At 43.3% G+C, this 23,514-nt stretch overlaps 1 protein-coding gene across 3 annotated transcripts in view; it reads left to right on the plus strand.

The window, feature by feature from the left end:
- The window catches only part of CCDC181 (coiled-coil domain containing 181), a 109,568-nt gene that overhangs the window by 44,195 nt on the left and 41,859 nt on the right, over positions 1 to 23,514 (plus strand). For all 3 annotated transcript variants that reach the window (XM_029578940.1, XM_029578941.1, XM_029578942.1), the window contains 2 exons: positions 4,579 to 4,714; positions 14,722 to 15,624. In XM_029578940.1, coding sequence (XP_029434800.1) covers positions 4,579 to 4,714; positions 14,722 to 15,624 — 1,039 coding nt within the window. The remainder of the gene's footprint in view (positions 1 to 4,578; positions 4,715 to 14,721; positions 15,625 to 23,514) is intronic.

A 23,514-nucleotide genomic window follows, 5' to 3' on the forward strand; every position in this document is an offset into this window, starting at 1 on the left:
ATTTCAAAGGGCGTTAACTCGCAGAAAATATTCCTTTGAAAATTGCCCACCCACCTCTGTGGTGGAACAAGCCAGTGCCAGGGGTGGGGTATGTACAGTGATTTCATTTTGATATCCCTTTGCCTGATTTTCCCTGCACAGTTCCGGGATAAAGAATTTCCCCGCAGCTCTGGCCGCCACAGGATTTTCAAAGGGAAACGCCGCATAGAGTTTCCCTTTGCACATTTGCTTGCGGGGACTATGAAAATTGGCCTTCCTCTATATAGTAAACTTGAAGTTAGAATCCTATTCCTAACACTGCAGTGAAATTTGAATCAGCTTTTAGAAACAATAAGATCTTTATTGTGAAGAAGAATTTTATAGTTTTCAGTATTGAAATGGTGTCTACAGCTTTTTTGAGTGTGCATTCCAATCTGTTTAGTGGAGTACTGCTATGGTGATCTCTGCTGCTCTATAATACTGTCAGTTCATTTGTTACTGAAATCTAGTGCCATGCTTGATTACAAAATAAAATAGTTTTCTGGACTTTTGCAGTAACCTGATCAATGTCTACTAAATATCCTCTAATAAAGTTTGCATTCCTAAGGGCTGATATACTAAACTGCGGTAAAGACCACAGGAATGGCCTTGCATTATTACATTTTTCTCATGATACCGGGATATTTATTATACAGGTCTATAGTCTAACGATGGGACTTAGCCAGATAAACCCGGTGGTTTGAATTTCCTGCCAGTAGAACCACTCCTGACTTATCCAGCTAAGTTGTTAGATCAGGGATGCACCAAGGCCAGTCTGGGATGGATCAGTATTGTCTGGCTAACTTAAGCCAGATCACATTGTTAGCCAGTTAACCGTAGAACCGCCTCAGAGCAGTCCTAAAGTTATTCAGGTATGTGTACAAGGATAAGTTGATTCTTAACTGGCTCTATTTAAAATATAGCTTGATAAATAAATAAATATACTAGCGGTGGCCCGCCACGCGTTGCAGTGGCAGAGTCAGGTTCTTTTCCCCCCGCCCCCTTCCCCTTGCTCATTTACCTCAGTCACACATCGTCCTCCCCCTTGGACACTCACCCCCTCTTTCCTCCCCTGTCCCCACTCCAACTCTCTCCCCTCACACTCACCCCTCCCTCTTTGGTCACTAACCCCCCTTCACTCCCCTGTCCCCACTCCAACTCTCTCCCCTCACACTCACCTCTCCCCTCTGTGTCTCTCCCGTGACACTCACCGCCCCCTTCATTCTCCCTCCCCTCACTGTCACCTCTCCCCACCTACTCCCTACCCTTTCGTCAGTGACACCACACCCTCTCTCAATCTCCTTCCCTGACTCTGATCCCCTCTCGCTCGCAATGTCCTCCCAGCTGATTTCCCCCCCCCCCCCCCCCGTCCCTCTCCCTCTTGTGCGGTTCTGCGAGGATCCCTCCCTGAGTGCACGTGAGCTGTTCCAGATCGCTGCCGCAGCTTCTCCCAGGTATCTAAGTTCGGCCGGCCGACACTACCACGCCCGATATCGCCGCCGGTCCGCCGCTGCTGCTCCTCCCAGCGCCATGTTGGTCCCGCTGTGCCCGACGTGCACCGCTGCTGCTCCTTCCAGCGCCATGTTGGTCCCGCTGTGCCCGACGTGCACCGCTGCTGCTCCTTCCAGCGCCATGTTGGTCCCGCTGTGCCTGACGTGCACCGCTGCTGCTCCTTCCAGCGCCATGTTGGTCCCGCTGTGCCTGACGTGTGCTTCCGCCCGCGCATGCGCAGTACAGCATCTTCATTTCCCAAGGTAGATAGCGTGTGTTGCATGTCTGTCCAGCAGATGTCTCTGTTTTCCCCACACACATGTAAAAACATGTTTTTATCTATAACCGTGTGACATCTATGTAATCTACATAGAGAAGAACCTTGCCGAAAGTGAAAACAAGGTTGTGTCCAAATTTGAAAGCAATTGGTGCAGTAGTTTCTGAGATTATCGATTACGTACAAACTATTTTACATTTTTATTTATATAGATATATAACTTTCGGGGCTGCAGGCCAAATCTCCCAGCACAACACCCCTAAATTCCCCTCCAAATGCCCCTAGCCTCTAAAATAAAAAAAAATAAAAAAATGGGCCATAGCAACTCAAGGCCAGCCTCTCCTCCACAGTATTTTAGATGAAAGGCATTCACTTCCTGCACTGCTGTCAGAGCTATGCAGAAAGATGCTGGGAGCATGGTAAGACTGTACCAGCTCCTGTCTCAGGTTTGGGGCTTGGGATGGTTCTGAGAGGGACAGCAGGGTGGGATAGAGTTTGGGGGTGGGGGTGGGGGGCTCGGAGCCTTTATCTAAAACATCATAGAGGGTGGGAGGGATCTCTGGCCTTGGGTCACTATGGTAGATGTGTTTTTTAAATTTTATTTTGAGGATTGGAGAATTGAAACTGCAGGCCTAGATGTTTTCTTTTTTTAATTTTATTACATGGGTATATTCAGAATATGACCAGTTAGACTTAAAGCTTACCTGAATAATTTTAGGTAAGTATATTCAAAGGGAGACTTGTCCACTTGCCGCTTTTCTGAATATTGACCTCATAATATTCAAATGTTTCACAGTGATTTTCTTGCAGTAAATTCCACATGAAAGCATGAACCTTGCCACAACAAAAATCAACTTCCCCTCCGTACAGTGTAGTGGGAGGGTTTTGACCTAGCCGGGCCCATTTTTTAGACTTGAATGAGGGGATCTAATGAGGTGTGGGGTGTATGTAAGTGAGGGGATCATGGGTGGTGTGGGATATGTGAGTGAATGAGAGAAGGGATTGTCGTTTGGAGGAGGTATGTCAGAGACTGCATCCCCCCTCCTTCCTATGATCCACAATCCCCCTTCTTTCTCCTTACACTCCTTCTTCTATCTTCTCATTCCTCTATTTGTGATCTTCCCTGTCTCCGATCTCCAATTCACCCTTCCATTCCTTCATTCCTAATCTTCCTCCCTTTCTCCATCTCTGATCCCTAAAATCTCCTCTCAATTGCTTATCCCTCTGTATCTCCCTTCTGAAATCCCTTTCCATCATCAATAACTTTCTTCCAAAAAAAGAACAAAATAAATTATCTGGATACACAAAAAAATGATGGAGATAACTTTATTTTTGTAAAGCAAAATACAAATACATTATTTAATATAAAAACACTAGCCGTTAAGCCCGTAACAACGGGCTACATTTAAAACATTTTTTTCGGTCCATTTCCTTCCCCCTCTCCTCACTCTCTCCTCCCTCCTCCCCTCCCCTCACTTACTCCCCCTCTCTCAATCCCCTCCCCTTTCAGCTCATCCACAACCGGCAGACAGGGGGGTGTCCCTCCCTCGCGCGCGTCGCCGCCGCTACTGATCCTCCCTCTCTTGCGCGCGTCGCCGCTGCCGCTACTGCTCCTCCCTCCCTCGCGCGCGTCGCCGCCGCTACTGCTCCTCCCGCTCATGCTTGTCGCCATCACCGCTCCTGCTCGTTGCTGTTGCTGCCACCGCTCCTGCTCCTAAGGAGCAGGCGCCATTTTTTTTTTCGGGCACACTCCGCTCTGGCCGACGTGCTCGCCCGCGCATTTGCGGCACGTCGGTCAGGGCTCCCTTATCTAGTAGATATGCAAATATATACAAATGTGCCACAGAATTTCAGAAACATGTATATAGAAATAATCCTATAGTATTTGAGACAGAAAAGTAACCATAAGAAGCAAAACTACTTACATGGAAAATAAAGCTGAAATAAATTGCAATTATTAAACTCAGATCACACACAAGGAAAGGAAAATTGACAAAATGATACAGCAAATCTTCATGATTTAAGTAATGCCAGGATGAAGCATAACATTTGTGATATCAAACTGAAAAACTAATATCTAGATATAAAACAAGATTATAAGAGCATGAGAAATAAATATGGTCCAACGATATAATGCTTAATAAAAGTGCAAAAAAAAAAATAAAGAGTTATACCCACAGACCCCAGTTTCTTGTGTTACCTCAAGAGTAGATTCTGCAGTAAAAGTTAGAAAATTCTGCATTTCTGTGATTAATAAAAGTAATTTACTAAAACTTTGTCAATAACATAGGTTGGGCATCATTACTGCCACAGAATTGCATGATTGTGGGTATAGAAATGTTTGGTAGAGACAAGCTTATAGATGGACTAGTTTTGGGGTTCAAATCACAATTCATAAAGGTAAATCTCATGCCTATGTGTTTTTAGGAAGTGGGGCAACAAGACATTTGTTTTTTTTGGATTGCAATTCACAGTCAAAATTTTTTTAAAGATGGAAAACTGGATTGCAATCCAAACACTGTCCTTGGCAAATACTTGGATGGATCATCACTTTTTTGTGATCTGTAAAGCATCCCTTTTCCAGGTACAAGCATCTATGGTCACATGACTATTGATAAAGGAAATTCTTAATGTCTTTCAGACACTTTTTTTGTATTGCTTTTCTGTTAAATATTCACAAAATTGTTGCTTTCTTTGGTGAAATGGTTTCAGAAAAATGATCAGGCCTCTTTTATCCTTCTTTTTCCTGACTTTTCATATTGTTTACCATAGATGACAATTTTTTTTTGTAGCATTCTCATAATGGATAGTCTGAGTGAAAAGGAAGACAATGTTGATACGGATACAAGTGGAGAGTATGAAGATGATTTTGAAAGAGATCTTGACTGGCTAATTGATGAAGAAAAGGAGAACTTTAAAGAACAAGAGGTATTTGTGCAAGTTATTTGCCAATAAATTACCCCAGTGGTTGAGGAGAAGTCCCAGATTAACTTTTCCATTTCCTCTCCTTGGATAGCTTGGGCTAGGACTGCTGTGTAGAAAGTGCTCACAGTCCTCATGGAGAGAGCATCTCAGTTGTTACTCTTCATTAACATTAAAGTTCTGAAGTCTCACTTTATGAAGTACTTGAATTACCAGATTCTTGCCTTTCAATTAGGCCTGTCTTAGCATTAATTGGACAGAAGCCAATATCTGTAAACACAAAATACAGTTTCATTACTGTTTTGATAAGCAATTTAATTTTCAGAAATTTTATCCCATGAAAGGTGTAACATGCTTCTTGTCTACCCCTGCTAAGGTTCACATGACTGAATGTGTTTTGGCTATATTGAACTGCTTATTAAAATAAATAGTAAGAAGTGCAATCCAATATTTTTTCTGATCTGTAGAATACTATAATAAAGATTCAGATCCAAACTTCTTGCTTCAATTCTAATTTAATTAAAAAACTGATATTTTAATGCCAAGAACATATTTCCTTCACAATGAAATCAATAGCAGGTCAGTCTTCTAACATACAGGCCGATACAGTGAGGTGGGTTAGTGCCGGGCGCACCCGTGTTTGCCGCACGCACAGTCTGGATCACATACCGCTCGATACTGAATTTAAATGTCATGCAAATGCAAGCCGCATCCAACGCCCGTCCATGAAGCACAATCCATTTTACTGTATAGGCACTATACAACGCCTATACAGTATCCAGGGTGCACTGGTACCTGTCATTTCAAATGACATTTGAAATGACAGGTACCAGGAAGTGGATCCCAACTTTAAGCAAAAGAAAACCTAAAATCCAACGCACCGGGAAAGCCGCTCTTCAGATCGTGACTAATCCCATCCCCCAGCTCCCGCTCACCTGCCCTGGCTGCGTCCATGGGTGCCGGTCTCTGGGGCAGCCCCAGTCCTCTCTCCCATCCTCCTGGGGGCAGCCGAGAGCGAGAGCAGCCCGGGGCGGATCGCGAGGCGGCTTCCAGCAGCCCTCGCCGGCGATGGTGAATGGGCGCACGCCGTGACCTCTGACGTCCAGCCGGGTGCTCAGGTCACGGCGTGCGTGCGTTCATGCACCTTCGATGCCATGAGCGCACGCCGTGACCTCGGATGTTCAGCCGGGCACTCGGGTCACGGCGTGCGTTCGTGCACCCTCGCCGGCGGGGGCTGCTGGAAGCCGCCTCGCGATCTGCCCCGGGCTGCTCTCGCTCTCGCCGCCGGCTGCCCCTGGGAGGATGGGAGAGAGGACTGGGGCTGCCCCGGAGACCGGCACCCATGGACGCGGCCAGGGCAGGTGAACAGGGGGGGGATGGGATTAGTCGCGATCTGAAGCACGTGGCTTTCCCGGCGCGTTGGATTTTAGGTTGGGCAGGCAAGAGTTTAGGTTATGCTTGGAAATAACAGGTCCTTCCTTCCTGCTCCGGAGCTGTCAGCGCCTGTCTCGGCCTGATAGTCTGTGTTTAGGGACTGATCTGCTATTGACTGACTGGGTCTGGGGACTGACTCGCTATTGATAACATTGTGAAGCAAAATTTTTTCCTTGGAATTAAAATATCAGGTTTTTAAAATTAAATCAGGATTGAAGCAAGTATTTTGTGTTTGAAGTTTTACTATAGTATTCTACAGATCAGAAAAAATATTGGACCGCACTTCTTATTTATAAGATTTTGGTGTAGTTGCTTTGTTCTTAACCATCTTTTGGTGAACTATTGTTGTAACCATTTCTTGCTCTTAACCAATTTTTCTTGTCAGGAGTTAGATGAAATTCTGGAAAAAGTTGAGTTCCTTTTGAGGTCGATATTCAAAAGCCATTTAGATGTATAACTGTATGGCTAGCCAGCTGCATTTAAAACCTTACACGGCTAAATTCTAGCTTCATAAGTTTGGTGTGGTCCGGGGATGGGTGGGAGGCAAGTCAGGGCGGGCCAGAGTTAGCCACATAAGTTATGCAGCTAATTCAGAGATTCAGAGTTAGCCACTTAACCAATGTGGCTAATTCTGGTCGCGCCATAGGACAGTCCTGAAGTTAGCCAGATATATTCAGCGGTGCAGCTGCGCCGCTGAATATCCCCGTTAAGTTAGCCGGAGAGCTATATCCGTCTAACTTTAGTTGCTCCATGGCTGAATATCAACCTCTTTAAGTACAGTATGATTCTCTGAGGACAAGCAGGATGGCATTCCTCACACATGGGTGACATCATCAGATGGAGCTTGGCACTTTGAGCATGCCCTACTGGGCATGTGCAGTATGCTATAGTACCACACATCCACATGGGGGGGCCACTTTAGTCTCATCCGCAGAGTCCACCAGTCGCGGATCTTTGTCTCTCTTGCTCTTGAAGAATTGTCTGCTTCATGAAAGTACAGGACTCGATCTTTGTGGGACCCCATGGGTAGTTTTTTCAGTTGTTTGTAAGGTTTTTCCTTTTCTTTTTGGTGGCTATGTGGTGCACTGGTATTGGTGCATCGAGGTAGCACCGATTGCAGTTTTATTTTTAGACATCTGGTTGTTTGATTTCCCTGCATTCATTTTTCATCTGAAAGCCCTAAAAGAGAAGAGAGCCAGCAGTTTCGACAAGTGCCCCCTGTGCAAAAGGTTCATGTCTATCCCAGACCCCGTGATAGATGTGTCCTTTCCCTTTTGGGGGCCAACCATGATGTCCGTAGACTGTCCCTCTGTGTATTGTGTCCGGGGTCAGACTGCTTCGCCCCTTATGCCTCACCTTTTTCTCGGCTCCTTCCACTCACCTTGGGAAGATGGCTACCACCGCGTCTGCAAGCCGTCCTCTCCGGCGTCCCTGGAACGGCTATGGCGCCTCCTCCCGCTATGTTCCTCCAAGGACCTACTAGGGTGCGTGCGTGCTACCCACGTCTATTCCAGCTATGGCGCAAACCTCGGGGGCATCTCCCTCAAGTGACATCACGCCATCCGGGTATATAGCCTGTACTTGTTTGCTAGCTCATTGAGTTAGCAAGGATTGGTCTCGACCGGTCTAAGCTACTCTGCTGCTTCCATGCTGCCGCTGGAAGCTCTTCCTCTGCCCTTCAGGGCAATCTCTAACCTGGGTACCCGCTCCTCAGGGGCCTCTACTTTATTTCAGGTGCCTTACAGGGATCAGGTACTCGCTCCTTGAGGGCCTGCTCTCCCTGCCTCTGTGCCTGTACCATCTACTTCTGCCTGGTGGAATCGCCAACCTACAGCTACCATCTAGTGAGTAATCTAACTCACAGTCTGTCTCATCTACAGCATTGCTTTGCTGGGAAACCTACACCGGAATCCCGTGGTGAGACGGGTCCCCTCTGCCAAGGGTCCTGAGACCGCTACCTCTGGATCACATCACTACTGCCACCTCTGGTGGTTCACATCAAAGCTGTACAATAAAAGATCTAAGTCTGTGTTTGTGCATCCTGAGTCTAGCCCAGTACTGTGGCTCTCCACGGGGCTCCTCCCCGTGGGCGTGGTCATCTGCCACAGCTCCCAGGAATCCACCCAAACACCACTAACCATAATACTCTGTGACAGTGTCACTAAAAGGTGTTCCTGTTTTACCTCATGGAAAAGCACTTCAGTATTCATAAATCTGTCCCATTTGTATCAACATTGGAGGCATCAATATCAAGAGTATTGGGAGTTGCATTGACATCGGCAGGGCATCAATCCTCTTGAGTGCCAGGCATGACCGACAGGGCAGACAATTGTCTGTCTCCTTCTAGAAGAATGGAGCGATGGATTCAGTCTATTTGTTTCTAGCATTGTGGAGCTCTAATGATGTCATTAGGTGAAGGACATGGAGCATCAATTTGGTCCCTGTCAATGCACTATGCTAGGAGTGGGGACATTCTGGTGGATGTCTTAAATCTCCTGAAGTGTTCCTGCTATGAGGAGTGCTTATCCTCCATGCAATCCCAGGAATCACATCAGTTTCTGAGGGTCCAAATGTTAACCACTCATACATCTTTGGTATGCCAGGAATATATGGCCTCTTCTGTCTCCCAAGCCATGTAGGCATTGACATTTTCAAGGGGGAGCTGCATAGGAAAATCCAGGAGGCCCTAGATCATAAGATGCAGAGCATCAGTGCACCAACATTGGTGGCTCTGCAGATGGACATCCAGTAGCTACTAGAATCTTTGCTGGCAATTGACAAAATGTCTCCAATGCAGAAGGTCAGTGGTGTATAGGCTCCAACAGACAAGTGCTCTGCTTTCTGAGGCCATATCTGCTAGCTGGGTGAGATAAGGTGCCCCTGACCTACCAGATAAGCTTGGATCCAGAATATTCTTGGTGGTATGGCTATGGATCTGAGGACTTGTCTGACCAGGAGGGGACAACAGGTCCCCCATCGGACCTCTCTTCTCCACAAAAGAGAAGGTCTCCTTAGATTTTATTAAGAGAATGGAGGCTGCCTTTCCATTTACATTGCAAAAAGAATGTGTACAATTCTGGTCGCCGCATCTCAAAAAAGATATAATTGCGATAGAGAAGGTACAGAGAAGGGCAACCAAAATGATAAAGGGAATGGAACAGCTCCCCTATGAGGAAAAACTAAAGAGATTAGGACTTTTCAGCTTGGAGAAGAGACTGCTGAGGGGGGATATGGTAGAGGTATTTAAAATCATGAGAGGTCTAGAACGGGTAGATGTGAATCGGTTTTTTACACTTTCGGATAATAGACTAGGGGGCACTCCATGAAGTTAGCATGTGGCACATTTAAAACTAATCGGAGAAAGTTCTTTTTCACTCAACGCACAATTAAACTCTGGAATTTGTTGCCAGAAGATGTGGTTAATGCAGTTAGTATAGCTGTGTTTAAAAAAGTATTGGATAAGGTCTTGGAGGAGAAGTCCATTACCTGCTATTAAATTTACTTAGATAATAACCACCGCTATTACTAGGAACGGTAACATGGAATAGACTTAGTTTTTGGGTACTTGCCAGGTTCTTATGGCCTGGATTGGCCACTGTTGGAAACAGGATGCTGGGCTTGATGGACCCTTGGTCTGACCCAGTATGGCATGTTCTTATGTTCTTAAGGAAGAGTCCAGAACTAAAATGCTTGACATATTCCAATTCATGGAGTTCCCCTAAGGAAATCTTTCAGAAGCTTCAGATGAAGATGGGGAGAGTTCCTTCTCTGTGGCTCCAATGAATAAAAAGGTGGATATAATATATTGTATCTAGGCTTCAGGATTTGAGAAACAACAGCTGCCGCACAAGTCAGTTGTGGTTAAATACATGCTTATGAAAGTCGAAGTATAGAACCTATTCTTTGGTTCCCCCTAGAAATGATTCTTGTACCATTGACTTACTTGAAATAGAAATGGAGTCGGTAGTGCAGCTTCCTCAGAAGCAGTGCAATGATTTGGAGTCACGTGGACAAGCACTTGGAGAGTGGAAAGCATATGGTCCGATTGACCTTTGCTATTTTTGAGCATCTCTACAGCAGGTATTGACTCTTACAGGGTGGCCTGGCTGCAGGCCTCAAAGCTTTGGCCAGATACCCAGGAAAGACTTGGTGACATGCCTTGCAATGGGGAGAATCTCTTCAAAACTAAGATAAAGAAATGCTGGCTCAGATTAAAGACCAGTATGTGATGTTTTGGACCCTGTCCATACCCACCCTCCTCAACCAAAGGTACCTGAGTGAGCTGCTGAGGAAGCATTTCTATCAATTGAGGAGATGTTTTCCTCAGTCTCATTAACAGCAAAGTCTTTGTGCTCAATTTTAGCAGCAGAGGACCCCAAAGCTACAACTAGCATCCAGCCAAAACCTAGGTTTTCACTGGATTCTAGAGAGCATAGCTGAGATCTCAATATGTACCGGAGGACCTTCCTATTGGAGGCAGGATAACGTTTTATGTAAACTGTGTAAACTTCAGACACATGGGTCCTCAGCATAATCTCAAAAGGATGTAGACTGTACCTACTGGATGGACCTTCAAATTGCTCACTGAAACTTGCTTGGTCAGTGTTTCAGTATAAGGAATTGTTATAAATGGAGCTCTCCTCTTTCTTAGATGCCAGAAGAAGTCAAGTCTGTTCCACCAGAGGAAAGAGGGTGGGTACTTCCTGACTCAAAAAAAACAGGGGGATCCTATCCTAGACCTGGGGGTTTTGAACAAGTTCCTGGAAAGAGAAAAGTTCTAAATGATCTCCCTGGGTACCTTGATTCCCTTTCTAGAAAATGGGATCTAAAGGATATTTCAGGGTGTATTTGTTGCCCTTCCTGGAGGATTGGCTTGTCAAGAGCACGTCTGAAGTCACCACTTCAGAATTAGAGTAGAACCAGTGAAGATACTAGGGTTTGTCATTACCCCAAGTCCCTCTTGAGCCTCTCACCTCAATTGGAATTTATAGGAGCACTGCTAGACAAATATGGGTGAGAGCCTTCTGTCTATAAGAGAGGATTATTGTGTTGATACCCACTGTGAAGAGGTTAAGAATGAGTCAACAAGCATCAGCATGGGACATATTTGAGGATGTTGGGCCTCATGGGATCAAATTGTCCATATTACTCCCTATATTAAGATTATTTTAGAGAGCTATTTTTAGATTCCTGGAAGGTTATTGTATGCAAAGTTGGGGTTGATAGATGGATCAAAACAATCCCCAATAATTGATAAATGTGGCTCAGTACATGTACATTGCACATAGCTTAGCATGAGACCATTGGGACTTGAAACTGTAGCATGCTACTTTATACTAATGAGCTGAAGATAAGCCAGGATACTCTGTTCTTTCTATAGTTGTTTTTCTAAGAAATAAAGCTGGTGAAGGCCTGTATTTGATCCTTTTGGGAATCAAGTAATACCAGTTTATTTAATTGGCCATAGCTTTATGAGATACAGATGGCAATTGTCAGAGAAATGAGTGCAAGTCAGAACATTTAACGCTTGCAGATGCTGGAATAGAGCTAGAAAAGTAAGAATATAAGGAATTGCATTTGTGGAGTTCCTGGTGTCATACGGCCTTCTGTTTTCAAGAAGATATTAAATCATAGAAAGAAAGGCCTATGAGGAAAGTATTTCCCATATAAACTCCTTTCTTTATTTTTATCTTTGTTATTGCAATAACTATTTGTCTTGATTAATCTATGTAATGCTTATGATGATGCTGTGTGCTTATTACTGATATTCACTTTTGATATTGTTTTTACTGATTATACAATTATCTACCAATTTTTACTGTATTTAGTAAACTGTTTTGCTTTTACAAGATTGTGTGTTCTATGATGTATTATACCACCACTCAGCCCACCTTTCACACTCCCATGGCACATTTCCATATAAAAAGAGCCCAATGGACCCTTAGACTGCAGTGGGATCAGTATCTTGGAGGCTGCATCTGCATCACCCAGCCTTTGAAAGAGTCTCTGCCTTGGTGGCTGATTCCTTCCACTCTTCCAGGGCAAATTGTCCTAATCATAAATTCATCCAACCTGAGCTGGGGGACCTACATTTATTTATTTATGTATTTATTTGCACTAGTTATAGCCCACATAAGCCATAGTTCTTAGCAGGTTACAGAAGAACATTCACAATCAACCATGAATAGAAAATGCATGTGCTTTTCACAGCAGGTAGCAGCACATGTATAGTATACATACATGCGCTCCACATGCAAGGCTTTTGGTTTACTCAGGAAAAACTTCATCAGGTAAAATTCCTAAAGCTAAGGGCAATACAGTATGCTCTAAAGACTTTCAGAGATTGATTAACCAACTCATTTATCTTCATTGAGACTAACAACCAAGTAGCAGGAAGGAACGGAATTGTACCTTCTGAGTCAGGAGACCTTCCAGATGTGGGACTGGGCTATTTCTCATGTAGTGGTACTCAGGGCCACTGAAGACTGAGTTGAGTGCTGGAACATCTTAAGTGGACTCTGGTCGAGGGGGGTAACAAACCAGATATTTCATGAGTGGGGCACACCTGTGGTAGATCTATTTGCATCTCCTCTGAACAAAATGTTTCCATGCTTCTGCTCCAGAAAGGTGATTCAAAGCAAACTAGTCTCGTACACCTTTGCCCTAAATTGGAGTCGGGATATTCTGTACATGTATCCTCCAATTCCTTTAGTGGCAAAGACCTTACTGAAGTGAAGGAGGAACTATGATTCTCATTGCTCCCTATTAGCCAAGAGATATTTGGTTTGCACTCCTCTGGAAGAAGTCAGGAATTCAGTCAGATTAGAGAATTCCCCAACTTTCATCATTCAAGATTGGGATTTGTTGCAGCATCCCAACATAGGGCCCCTGGTCCTCGCAGCCAGAATGTTGAGAGGATAGCTTTGCATACCCTAGATCTTCTTGAGGCTGTGTCTTGTATTCTTTTGACTTCCAGGAAGGATTTCATGAGGAAGTCATAGGTTTAAAGTGGGGGAATTGGTCTTTTGTTGTGAGGAAAAGGTCTTGTATCCTGCTCGACACAAAAAAATGCTTAAGTACCTTTTATATCTGTTTGAATCAGGTCTTAAGATCAGCTCAGTTAGGGTTCACCTCAGTGCAACTGGTGCTTACCACTATCATACAGAAGGTAAATCCAATTCTGTACAGCCTTTAGTTGTCTGTTTTCATGTGGGGTTTGCTTCTCGTGAAGCCTCCCATCAAGCTTCCTGCTGTGTCTTGGCCCAGTTGATGAAAGCTCCCTTTGAGCCTATAGACTCATGTGAGTTGAAGTACCTGACCTGGAAGATCACTGAAGGTCAGCTAAATTACCTGACCTGATGGCAGTCACTTCAGCTCACAGAGTCAGTGAGCTCCAGACCCTAGTGACTTATCCACCTCATGTCAAATGTTTTCACAGTAAGATGGTCCTGCATGCATCCTTTTCATGCCTAAGGTACTGTTAGATTTTCACCTTAACAAGTCAATCATCCTTTCAGCATTGTTTCCCAGGCTACATGTCCACAATACATGGTTTGTACTGCAAAAGAGTCTTGACCTTTTTCTTCTCATAGAAAGTCCATCCAGGTTTTTGTTTCTTTTGACACCAACAAGCCAGGAATTGCTATTGCCAAGCACACTCTTTCAAATAGACTAGCAGATGCATTTTCTTTTATGCCTAGGCAGGCCTGAATCTGGTAGATCATGTCAAGGCTGATAGAGCTATGGCAGCATTGGTAGCTTACCTAGGATCAGCTTCCATGGAGAAGATCTGTAAAACTGCGGTATGGAGTTCTTTCCATATATTCATATTGCACTCTTGCTTGGACAGGGACTTTCGCTTTGATGGTTTGGCTAGTTTGTCCTGAGGAGCCTCTGAAGAGAAGAATCCAACTTCCTCTTCCTTATGACCCATTGTTTTAGTTCTAGACTGCCCCTGTAAAAAGGACAAAGAATACAAAAAATGGCTTGTTACTACCAAAAACGTGTTTTGCCCATTGGCACCTTTTCAGGTTTTCCCCTTTTTTGTTTGGGGCAGTCTGTAGCTAGGGATTCCCCCATATGTGAGGACTGCCATCCTGCTTGTCATTGGAGAAAGAAGAGTAGCTTACCTCTGTGTTCTCAAAGGACAGCAGGATATCAGTCATCATAAAACCCACTCACTTGGAATAGATTTCTCCCAGTCTAAGCTAAATTATAGATTGAAAGGGCCCCATGCGGATGCATGGTAGTATAGCATACTACACATGTTCAGTAGGGCATGCTCAAAATTTCTAGAAACTTTGACATCAAATTTCCCAGGCTCCATATGCTGATGTCTGCCATGTGTGAGGACTGACATCCTGCTGAGAAAACATGTTACAGATAAGCAATTGTGCTTTCCTGTATTGGCACTAGTTTGTTTACTGGTTTGTTTTTCAATGAAATCACAAATAAAGTCATCTTGTATGTATTTTGAATACACATTCTTGCAAAGATCAGTGCTGTTGATTGTAGTGGACTAAACGGAGTATTATACTGCATTTTATGTAAATCTTGAAAAAACTTTCTTTTTGCATTAGGATGATGCAGAGATAGAAGCATGTATTGATAAGGAACTAGCAGAATTTGATGATGAGAACCTATCATCAGCTAAAGATGATTCTGATGAAAGTCTTGAAAAGTCACAGACCAAGAACTATGCAGTGCCTATTCCAGACATGGTATCGGATACAGAGAGTGATAGCTCTGAAAATGAGTTAAAACTAGAAAATCCACAGGAACTAGAGGAGCAGCAAGATGTAGAAGATGAAGAAGTAAAACGGTACATTATGGAGAAGATTGTAAAGGCCAATAAGCAGCTGGAGGATGAAGATCCCATATATGAAGGCCGAGAGCGAAAACTCAAATTCAAGGATAATCTGGTAGATCTAGAGGTCCCTCCAATAGAATTTGTTGACGTGGATAAAAACATCATTAATAATGAAGAGAATGTCTTAGGCAGTATGTCACAACTACAGATTTCTGATGAACCAAAACAGGAACACAAAGATGGAAAGGTTCTAGTAGAGAGAGATGGGAAATTTGAACTTGTAAGTTTACATGATATTGAGAGTCAAGGGTTTTTACCCCCAATAAATGTTGCATCCATTGAAAATGGACCACAGCTAATTTCTCCTAGATCCTCAGAGTCCAATGTGTCTAGCACATTAGCTAACAAGAAGGAAGACACCTTAGGACAACAAAGTAAAAACTCTCTCAATTTGTCTGTGGAAGTTGTGATGCATGTTCCTCAACCACCAGCTAGCCTCAAGTATCGTCCTAGTTCTGTAACTAATATGATGAGAAATGTAAGGAAAAATCAACCTTCTCGAAGGGTGCAGTCTGCAAACTGCTCTCCAAAAAGTACTACCTATTGCCTTTCATCCAAACAGAAAGAACTACAAAGGAAGATGGAACAAAGAAAAGCACAGAAAAAGAAAGAGGTGAGTTTTGACTGTATATTGTGTAATGTTTCAAAAGTGCAATTGGCAAGTACTAATGTTCGCCCTGCACTAACACCAAAGTCTTACTGGACTGGGGTTACCAAAACTTTTTTACCTATTTCCCTCCTATTCCCTGACTCTCTTGAAGCAGCAATATCGCAGTTTAACTCACACAGACAGTATTGCTGATATTGATGCTTCCATTTAGCTGTTGCCCCACTTCATGTGACTTACTTAAGGGATGTATAACTTTATCTGTCATTTAGCACAAAAATGACAGGATTTCAAATATTTCAGAGTATAGTACATATTGTCAGTTCCCTTCCTTCTCTCTTTCTGCTGCTTCTCTCTCTGACTTCCCTCACCAGCTCACTTTCCCCATATCCAATCCAGTCCTCTTTCTGACTGGCAGGAGACAGGGGAAAGTGCTTCATGTGGCATTTGCTGCCTCCTGCCACCCAGGTCAGACTCTGGTTTGAGTCTCCATAGATATATGAATTGTCCCATGCAGCCCAAATGATGAGCATAACCCAGACAGAATAAGGAATACAGAGTTTCTCAATGCTTTCACTGTCCTTTACCCCCTGTCCACTAGGTGGCCAATTCATCCCCTCCCTCCAACTAATCCAAACTTGTCTCTCACTGGAAGGAGAAAAAAGGAAAATACTTCATGCCATGTCTGCTTCCTCCTGCTGCCTGGGGCAGACTCACGGCTGTTCAAAATAGTTACCAAGGCAACCATAGTTGCGGTGCGCACTCATTTCCTAGCGTTTGCATTGACCAACCGGAAGCCTCCTCCTGCCTTAAGGCACACTGGCTTTCTATTATATAGGATTACAGTAATAAATGTTGTCACTCTGTGAGTCACTTTGGTGGTTAGCCAGATCTCAAAATGCCACACTATGAAGTCGATATTCAAAGTCTTTGTGCTGGTACGTGTTGGAGTTCCCCCACACAAAACCCAAGATTTTAATATCTCCCCCTTACTGTCTGCATACATTTTATGTTCAAGCTTTATTCTGTGCACACAATTTATTCAGATAAAAAGGGGTGTCAGTGGAGGCATTCTGTAGGTGGGGTCCAACCTTAGCCAGTGTGAACACCTATTTAGCATTTTCCAGCTAAATTATGTTCAGAAGTCTGGTTAGAAAAAAATACCTGTCCTAAAGTTATCTGAGTAAGTTTATATGCATAATTTTATCCAGGTATATTGAAGCAGCAGACTTATGCATGGATATCCTCCTGAATAGCTAGGAAAAGTTACATGCATAACTTTACCCAGATAACTTACACACTCACCATCTGTTTGACATCCTTGATGTTGAGATTTGATGCTATTTTTGTTTGGGGTATTTTAAGATCACTGCTTTAGAACATAGAATGCAGAGATTCATGAATCTCATTTTAAAACCTTAAAAAATGATTGGCAAACTTTTTTTTTCTTTCAATTGTCCCATGAGATCTCCACCATTCATTATCTGGTTCTAATTTAGCTCTTACTCCAGTCCTATGTCTGAATCATTCTAATCATAACCTTGCCAGGTTAGATAGGCAGTCTTGAGGTGTGATACAACAGAGCCTTTTTTATTGACCTTTGGCTTATCCTTTTCTCATAGTCATCCTTTCTTCCCTCCCCTTCATGCTTAGCCAAGTTCAAGTGCCCATATCTTCTATCATTGATAAGTTTTAACTCCATTAATTATGTAATTCTTATAGGGGCTATTTTCAGCCCCTCTTCCCCTCTCGTGTAGCTTGCAGGCTCATGAATACTTTTTCACCTCACAAGCGGGCTGATTCTGTAAAGTGCGCTCTGGTGGAACACACTGTTAGCCCGCGTTTGGCCACGTATTTTCGACGCGCCATTTTTTCACCCCTTCTACAGTAAGGGGTAATAGCGCATTGAAAACGTGCTGCCAACCCGCCTGGAACTAATAGCGCCCACAACATGCAAATGCAGGTTGATGGGCCTATTAGTCATTCCCGCGCGATACAGAGAGCAAAATGTGCAGCCGGCACTGGGAAAGTGTACAGAAAAGCAGAAAAAACTGCTTTTTTGTACACCCTCTGATTTAATATCATAGCGATATTAAGTTGGAGGCCCCAAAAATTAAAAAAATTAAAAAAAAATAAAACTAAAAAATCTGCCCGTGGCCCGCGGGTTGGAAGACTGACACTCAATTTTGCCGGCGTCTGTTTTCCAAACCCGTGGCTGTCAGCGGGTTCGAGAACTGACGCCGGTAAAATTGAGCGTTGGCTGTCAAACCCGCTGACAGCCGCCACTTCTGTCAAAAAGGAGGCCCCTCATTTGCATGCAGGCCGATACTGAATCGTGTGCCTAGGACACTGACCTATGCGCATCGGGATTGCTGGTGCTCGCTGGCTCTCCTGCGCTTCTTTCTGTATTGACCCAATATTTTGCAGGTCCAAAGCAAGCGGGGAAACGTTTTTGATTGGGTGATCAAAGAGCTGAATCAAGGGAGAATGTTAGGCATTTCAGCAAGGCCTTTGACATGGTTCTGCAAAGAAGACTTATAAATAAATTGTGCACCCTTGGTATGGGTGCTAGAGTGACTGACTGGGTTAGAAACTGGTTGAGTGGGAAGCAACAAAGGGTAGTGGTAAATGCAGGTTTCTTTGAGGAGGGGGTTGTTACTAGTGGTGTGCCTCAGGTATTGGTCCTTGGACTGGCTCTTTTCAACATTTTTGTGAGTGACATAATGGAAAGATTATCTGGAAAGGTTTGTCTTTTTGCCAATGATATCAAATTATGTAACAGGGTGGCCAGCCAGGAAGGTGTGAAAAACATGAAGAGTGATCTAGTGCAGCTTGAGGAATAGTCTAAAGTCTGGCAGCTGAGATTAATGCTAAAAAAATGCATAGTAATGCATTTAGGATGCAAAAACTCAAGGAAAAGGTACAGTATTGGAGGTGAAATTCTTGTAAGCACAGAGCTAAACATGAAACAACACATTTCACAGAAATTAAAAGAAGGTTTCGCCAAACTATGGTACTCAGAAGACTAAAACCCCTACTAACGCTGAACAATTTTCGCACAGTGCTACAGGCAATGATATGCGCAAGCACAGACTACTGTAACTCTCTGCTATTAGGGCTACCTCAAGTTACCATTAGACCACTCCAAATATTGCAAAACTCTGCAGCTAGAATTTTGACAGGCAAAAAGAAAAGAGACCACATCACAGGAACACTTGCAGAACTACACTGGCTTCCAATTGAACAAAGAATACAATACAAGGCAATGTTTATAATTCACAAATTAATCCATGATGAATAGGCCGACTAGCTTAACACGGCATTGCGCGTGCAGGTACCACATAGAAACCTGAGATCTGCTAATAAGGCCCTACTAACTGTTCCTTCTGTTAAATCAGCACGCCTCACTCAAGTAAGGGAGAGAGCACTGTCACTGGCTGGACCTATGCTATGGAATTCCATGCCACTCGAAATAAGGCTACAGAGGAATCTGAAACTATTTAAAACTAATCTGAAAACCTGGCTTTTTAAACAAGCCTTTTACAAAGACAAAGAGAATGAGGAAAACAATTGATAGGTGAGGACCCACGGAGCAATCAGCTTTTTTCCCTTATATCTCCCAACACATTTTAACGTAGATATGAACCGCTTTACAGTTTCCTAACCAACATTTAACCTGTATTTAACACATAAGGGTAGATTTTTAAAAATTGCGCGATCGCGTACTTTTGTTCGCGCACCAGGCGCAAACAAAAATACGCTGGTCGGCGCGCGCGCAAGGGGGTGCACATTTGTGTAACCTGCGTGCGCCGAGCCCAGCGCGCGCTGCCTGTTCCCTCCCCCCACCTTCCGCTCCCTTCCCCTACCTAACCCACCCACCCCCGGCCCTATCTAAATCCCCCCTTACCTTTATTCCACGATTTACGCCTGCGAAAAGCAGACATAAATCTGCGCACGCCGGCCAGCTGCCCCGCTCCGTGTTCCGGTCCCAGGGGCTGGTCCGGAGGCTGCGGCCACGCCCCCGACATGCCCCCTCCCGCCCCTTTTAAAAAACCCCGGGACTTACGCGTGCCGGCGGCCTATGCAAAATAGGCGCGCCGGCACTCGAGGGCCCTGCGCGCGTAAATCCGGTCGGATTTACACACGCAGGACATTTAAAATCCGCCCCATAGTCGCTATTAAAATATGTTACCGTTCTATGTTGGCACATGTTTAATTTTTAATCTATACCAATCATACTATTTTTATTGTGCCTTTCTGTAAACCGTTGTGATGGTGAATTAACGATGGTATGGAAGAGTTTTTAAATAAATAAATAAATGATGTAGGGATAATTGTATCTGATGATCTTAAGGTGGCCAACCATGTGGTTACAGCAACAGTAAAAGCCAGAAAGATATTTGACTGCATATGGAGAAGAATGATCAGCAGAAAAATGGAGATGATATTGCCCCTGTATAGGTCCCTGGGGAGACCTCACTTGGAATATTGTGTACAGTTCTGAAGACCTTCAAAAGGATATAAACAGGATGGAGTCAGTCCAGAAGGTGGCTACTAAAATGGTCAGTGGACTTTGTTCTAAAGCATATGAGGATAGAGTTAAAGATCTAAACATGTATACTGTAGAGGAAAGATGAGATAAGGGAGATATGATAGAGATAGTCAAATATCTCAAAGGTTTCCATGCACAGGAGGTGAGCCTTTTTCAATGGAAAGGGGGGTTATGCGATAAAGTTGAAAGAGGGTAGATTCAGGAGTAATACTAGGAAATATTTCTTTACCGAGAGGGCAGTGGCTGCATGGAACAGTTTCCCAATGGAATTGGTGGAGACAAAAACAGTATCTGAATTTAAGAAAGCTTGGGATAAATACAGGGGATCTATAAGGAAGTGATGAGAATTATAATGCTAAATTAATTGGACGGATGGGCATACTGGATGGACCATACGGTCTTTTTCCTTTTGTTTTGTTTCTATATGTTTCTAAATAATGTGTAGTAATTTTAAAATGAAATCCCCACAAATAATTTATCCAGCTAGCCCTAACCGTTCTCGGTGCTATCCTTTTCCTCTCGTAGAGGGTTGGGCAATTTAGAAAGGGTGTTTTCCCCCATGGGCAAACTCTTATTTACTCATGGAAATCCTTTAAAAATTGCCCCTTACATTTATTTATCTATGTCCCAAGGACTGTTGAATCTGTAATACAACAACCCCCCTTGGAGGGGCAGGTAACTTTAGATAAGATACTGGAGGCAGTAAATAGTTTAAGTCTGGTGGTATCTAGGTTAGAGAGGAAAATAGACAATGTAACATCTGACTTTCAAGGTCAATTATCCAATGCTCAAACTCAGAATACCCAATTGTTGAAGAAGATGAATGAAAATGAAAAGAACATAGTGTCATTACAAAAAGTGAATGTTTCCCTAATCAAAGATCAAATTGCAAGTTCAAGGCGATTAGAGATATTGGAAAACCGAGTGCGTCATTTAAATATACGGATTGTAAATTTTCCACAGGTCCTTGGTGAAATTCCCTATACCTCTCTAAAACATTATTTTAGAGAGGTATTACAATATAAGGAAGAGGATCTTCCCTCTATTAATTCATGTTATTTCTTGATTAAAAAACCCCAAGTTCCTGTAAATTTATTTTTATTTATTTATTTATTTATTTAAGGTTTTTCTATACCGGCATTCATGATAAGATCATATCATGCCGGTTTACATATAACAGGGGGTGCAAAAACTTGACGAACTTCCTCGAAGTTCATCAATACCGGCATTCATGATAAGATGAACCGAAGTTCATCTATACCGGCATTCATGATAAGATCATATCATGCCGGTTTACATATAACAGGGGGTGCAAAAATTTGACGAACTTCCTCGAAGAATCAACTTTAGAAGTTGTTCACCGTAACACACTTGTAGTATCTTTTATTACATCTCAAGATATAAACGGTGTGATGAGAAAATATTTTAAAAAGTTTCCAACAATGTTCTATGGGGAGGCAGTCAAATTATATCCAGACCTGGCTCCAATAACTAGAACAAGGAGAAGGGAATTTTTGGCAATGCGCCAACAAATTATATCCTTAGGTTTTTTGTTCTTTTTAAGATATCCTTGCAGATGCGAGATAAAGAAGGGGGTAAATTCTTATATTTTTTACCAAATAGAACACTTGAAACAATTTGTTGAGTCCCAATCACCTGGTACAGAAGCAGACCTGCCTATAGCTGAGTCCTCCCCTGTCAATGAGCCATCTAGTGGAGTATAGCAATAATCTGGACAAATATAAAATTCCAGCTGTCTATGTGATACGCTTAGTTATATTAATGATATTGTTAAAAATTTCTCCTTTAGTTTCTTATTCTGATTCTAAAAAATCATCTGCCTCAATTTTTCCAAAGAATTGATTTACCAATTTTCAGTTTAAGAATTATTTCATTTTATTTTATTGGATAAGCAGTAGTTTATTGCTTTCCAATCTTATGGTGTCAAAACCATTAATTAATACTCATATATTTTTATTTCATATGTATTTGAGTGTTATGACTCAAGATGATAATGTATTACATAAATGTATTAAACAATTGTATCTCAAAATATTTTCTCTATATGTAAAATTTGAAAATATTAATAAATAAAGAACTAAAAAAAAAAAAAAAAAATGAACCCGCATGTTAAGCTCTCCATTAGCACGAGGACTAAGTAATGCTCTATGTACAAAGGCCCCTGACGTTGAAAAAAAATGTGCTATTTAGCTAAGATGCCAACACAGTAAATGTTAACATGCTGACATAAGCTAGACAGGGTCATACACACTAATAACTTCATCAGTCATTAAGAGGCCGATATTCAGCTCCACTTAGCCAGATACCTTCTAACTTATCCGGCAAAGAGGCATGTTTTAAATATTCGTCAGGGATCACCACTTACCTGGATAAATGCTGAAGTATTTATCCGGCTAACTGGTGGGAAGAGAATGGACGTAATGGGGAGGAGTGTTTTCATGTAGATAAGCAGCTGAATTAGCCATGCTGTCTGGGTACGTCCTCCGTGCCACTAGGTGGCGGAGCTCTCAAAGTCTAGGTAAATCTTTTAGCTAGGTATTCCCTCCCTCCTGTATCGTGACAGGATCACCTCAGGCTCCTCAGTCAAATTTTTTCCGCGCAACAGAGTGCGTGGAACTCTCTTCTTCTCCTCACAATTTACTTAGAAAACGTATAATTAACATTTCAAACATAAGAAACAGAAATAGAGGAAAGGACAAAATAAAATAAATGAAATCTACTTCAGAAGGCCTGCCCTCACGAGACTGTTCTAACGTCTCAGGGCACCCCTTCCTCCCTCTCAGCCAATTCAATGCCTGCACGTCAACCTCCTCGGTACGCTTCCCAGTCCGGGCCAGTACCGAGTGGAGCCCAAGGGAGGGGCGCTACATTGATTGTAAGTCAACTCATGGACAGAAAAGGACTTGACTCCATGCAGGCACGCCAAGGCATGACTTCGGGGGCCCCAATTGGGCTGTTTCCCCCTTTTCTAATTCTAGCTCCTCAGTAGCCTCCTGGTTCAGCGGGTCCAGCACCGAGTTGAGTCTTTGGGATCCTGATGAACAGAGCAGAAAGTGCTCCATAGTGCTGAAGGAGCGTCTATATCGACGCAGGCGCCGGGCGCACCGACCTTCAGTGCAAGCGCCGGGCCATCGACGCATGCGCGCCGGCGCTTCAACATAGTGCATCTGCTGGTGCATTCATGCAAGACATCCGCCGGGGCTAGAACTTCTGCAGGTTCTTCGAGGCACCCAGCCTCTCAGCAGGTATGACTCAGGGAGTCGTCCAGCGTTATACCGGCATGTTTTATTGTACAAATCACAAGGCGTTGACAGCGCGCTGAC

Source organism: Rhinatrema bivittatum, chromosome 15 (genome assembly GCF_901001135.1).
Source record: "Rhinatrema bivittatum chromosome 15, aRhiBiv1.1, whole genome shotgun sequence".
Lineage (NCBI taxonomy): Eukaryota > Metazoa > Chordata > Amphibia > Gymnophiona > Rhinatrematidae > Rhinatrema > Rhinatrema bivittatum.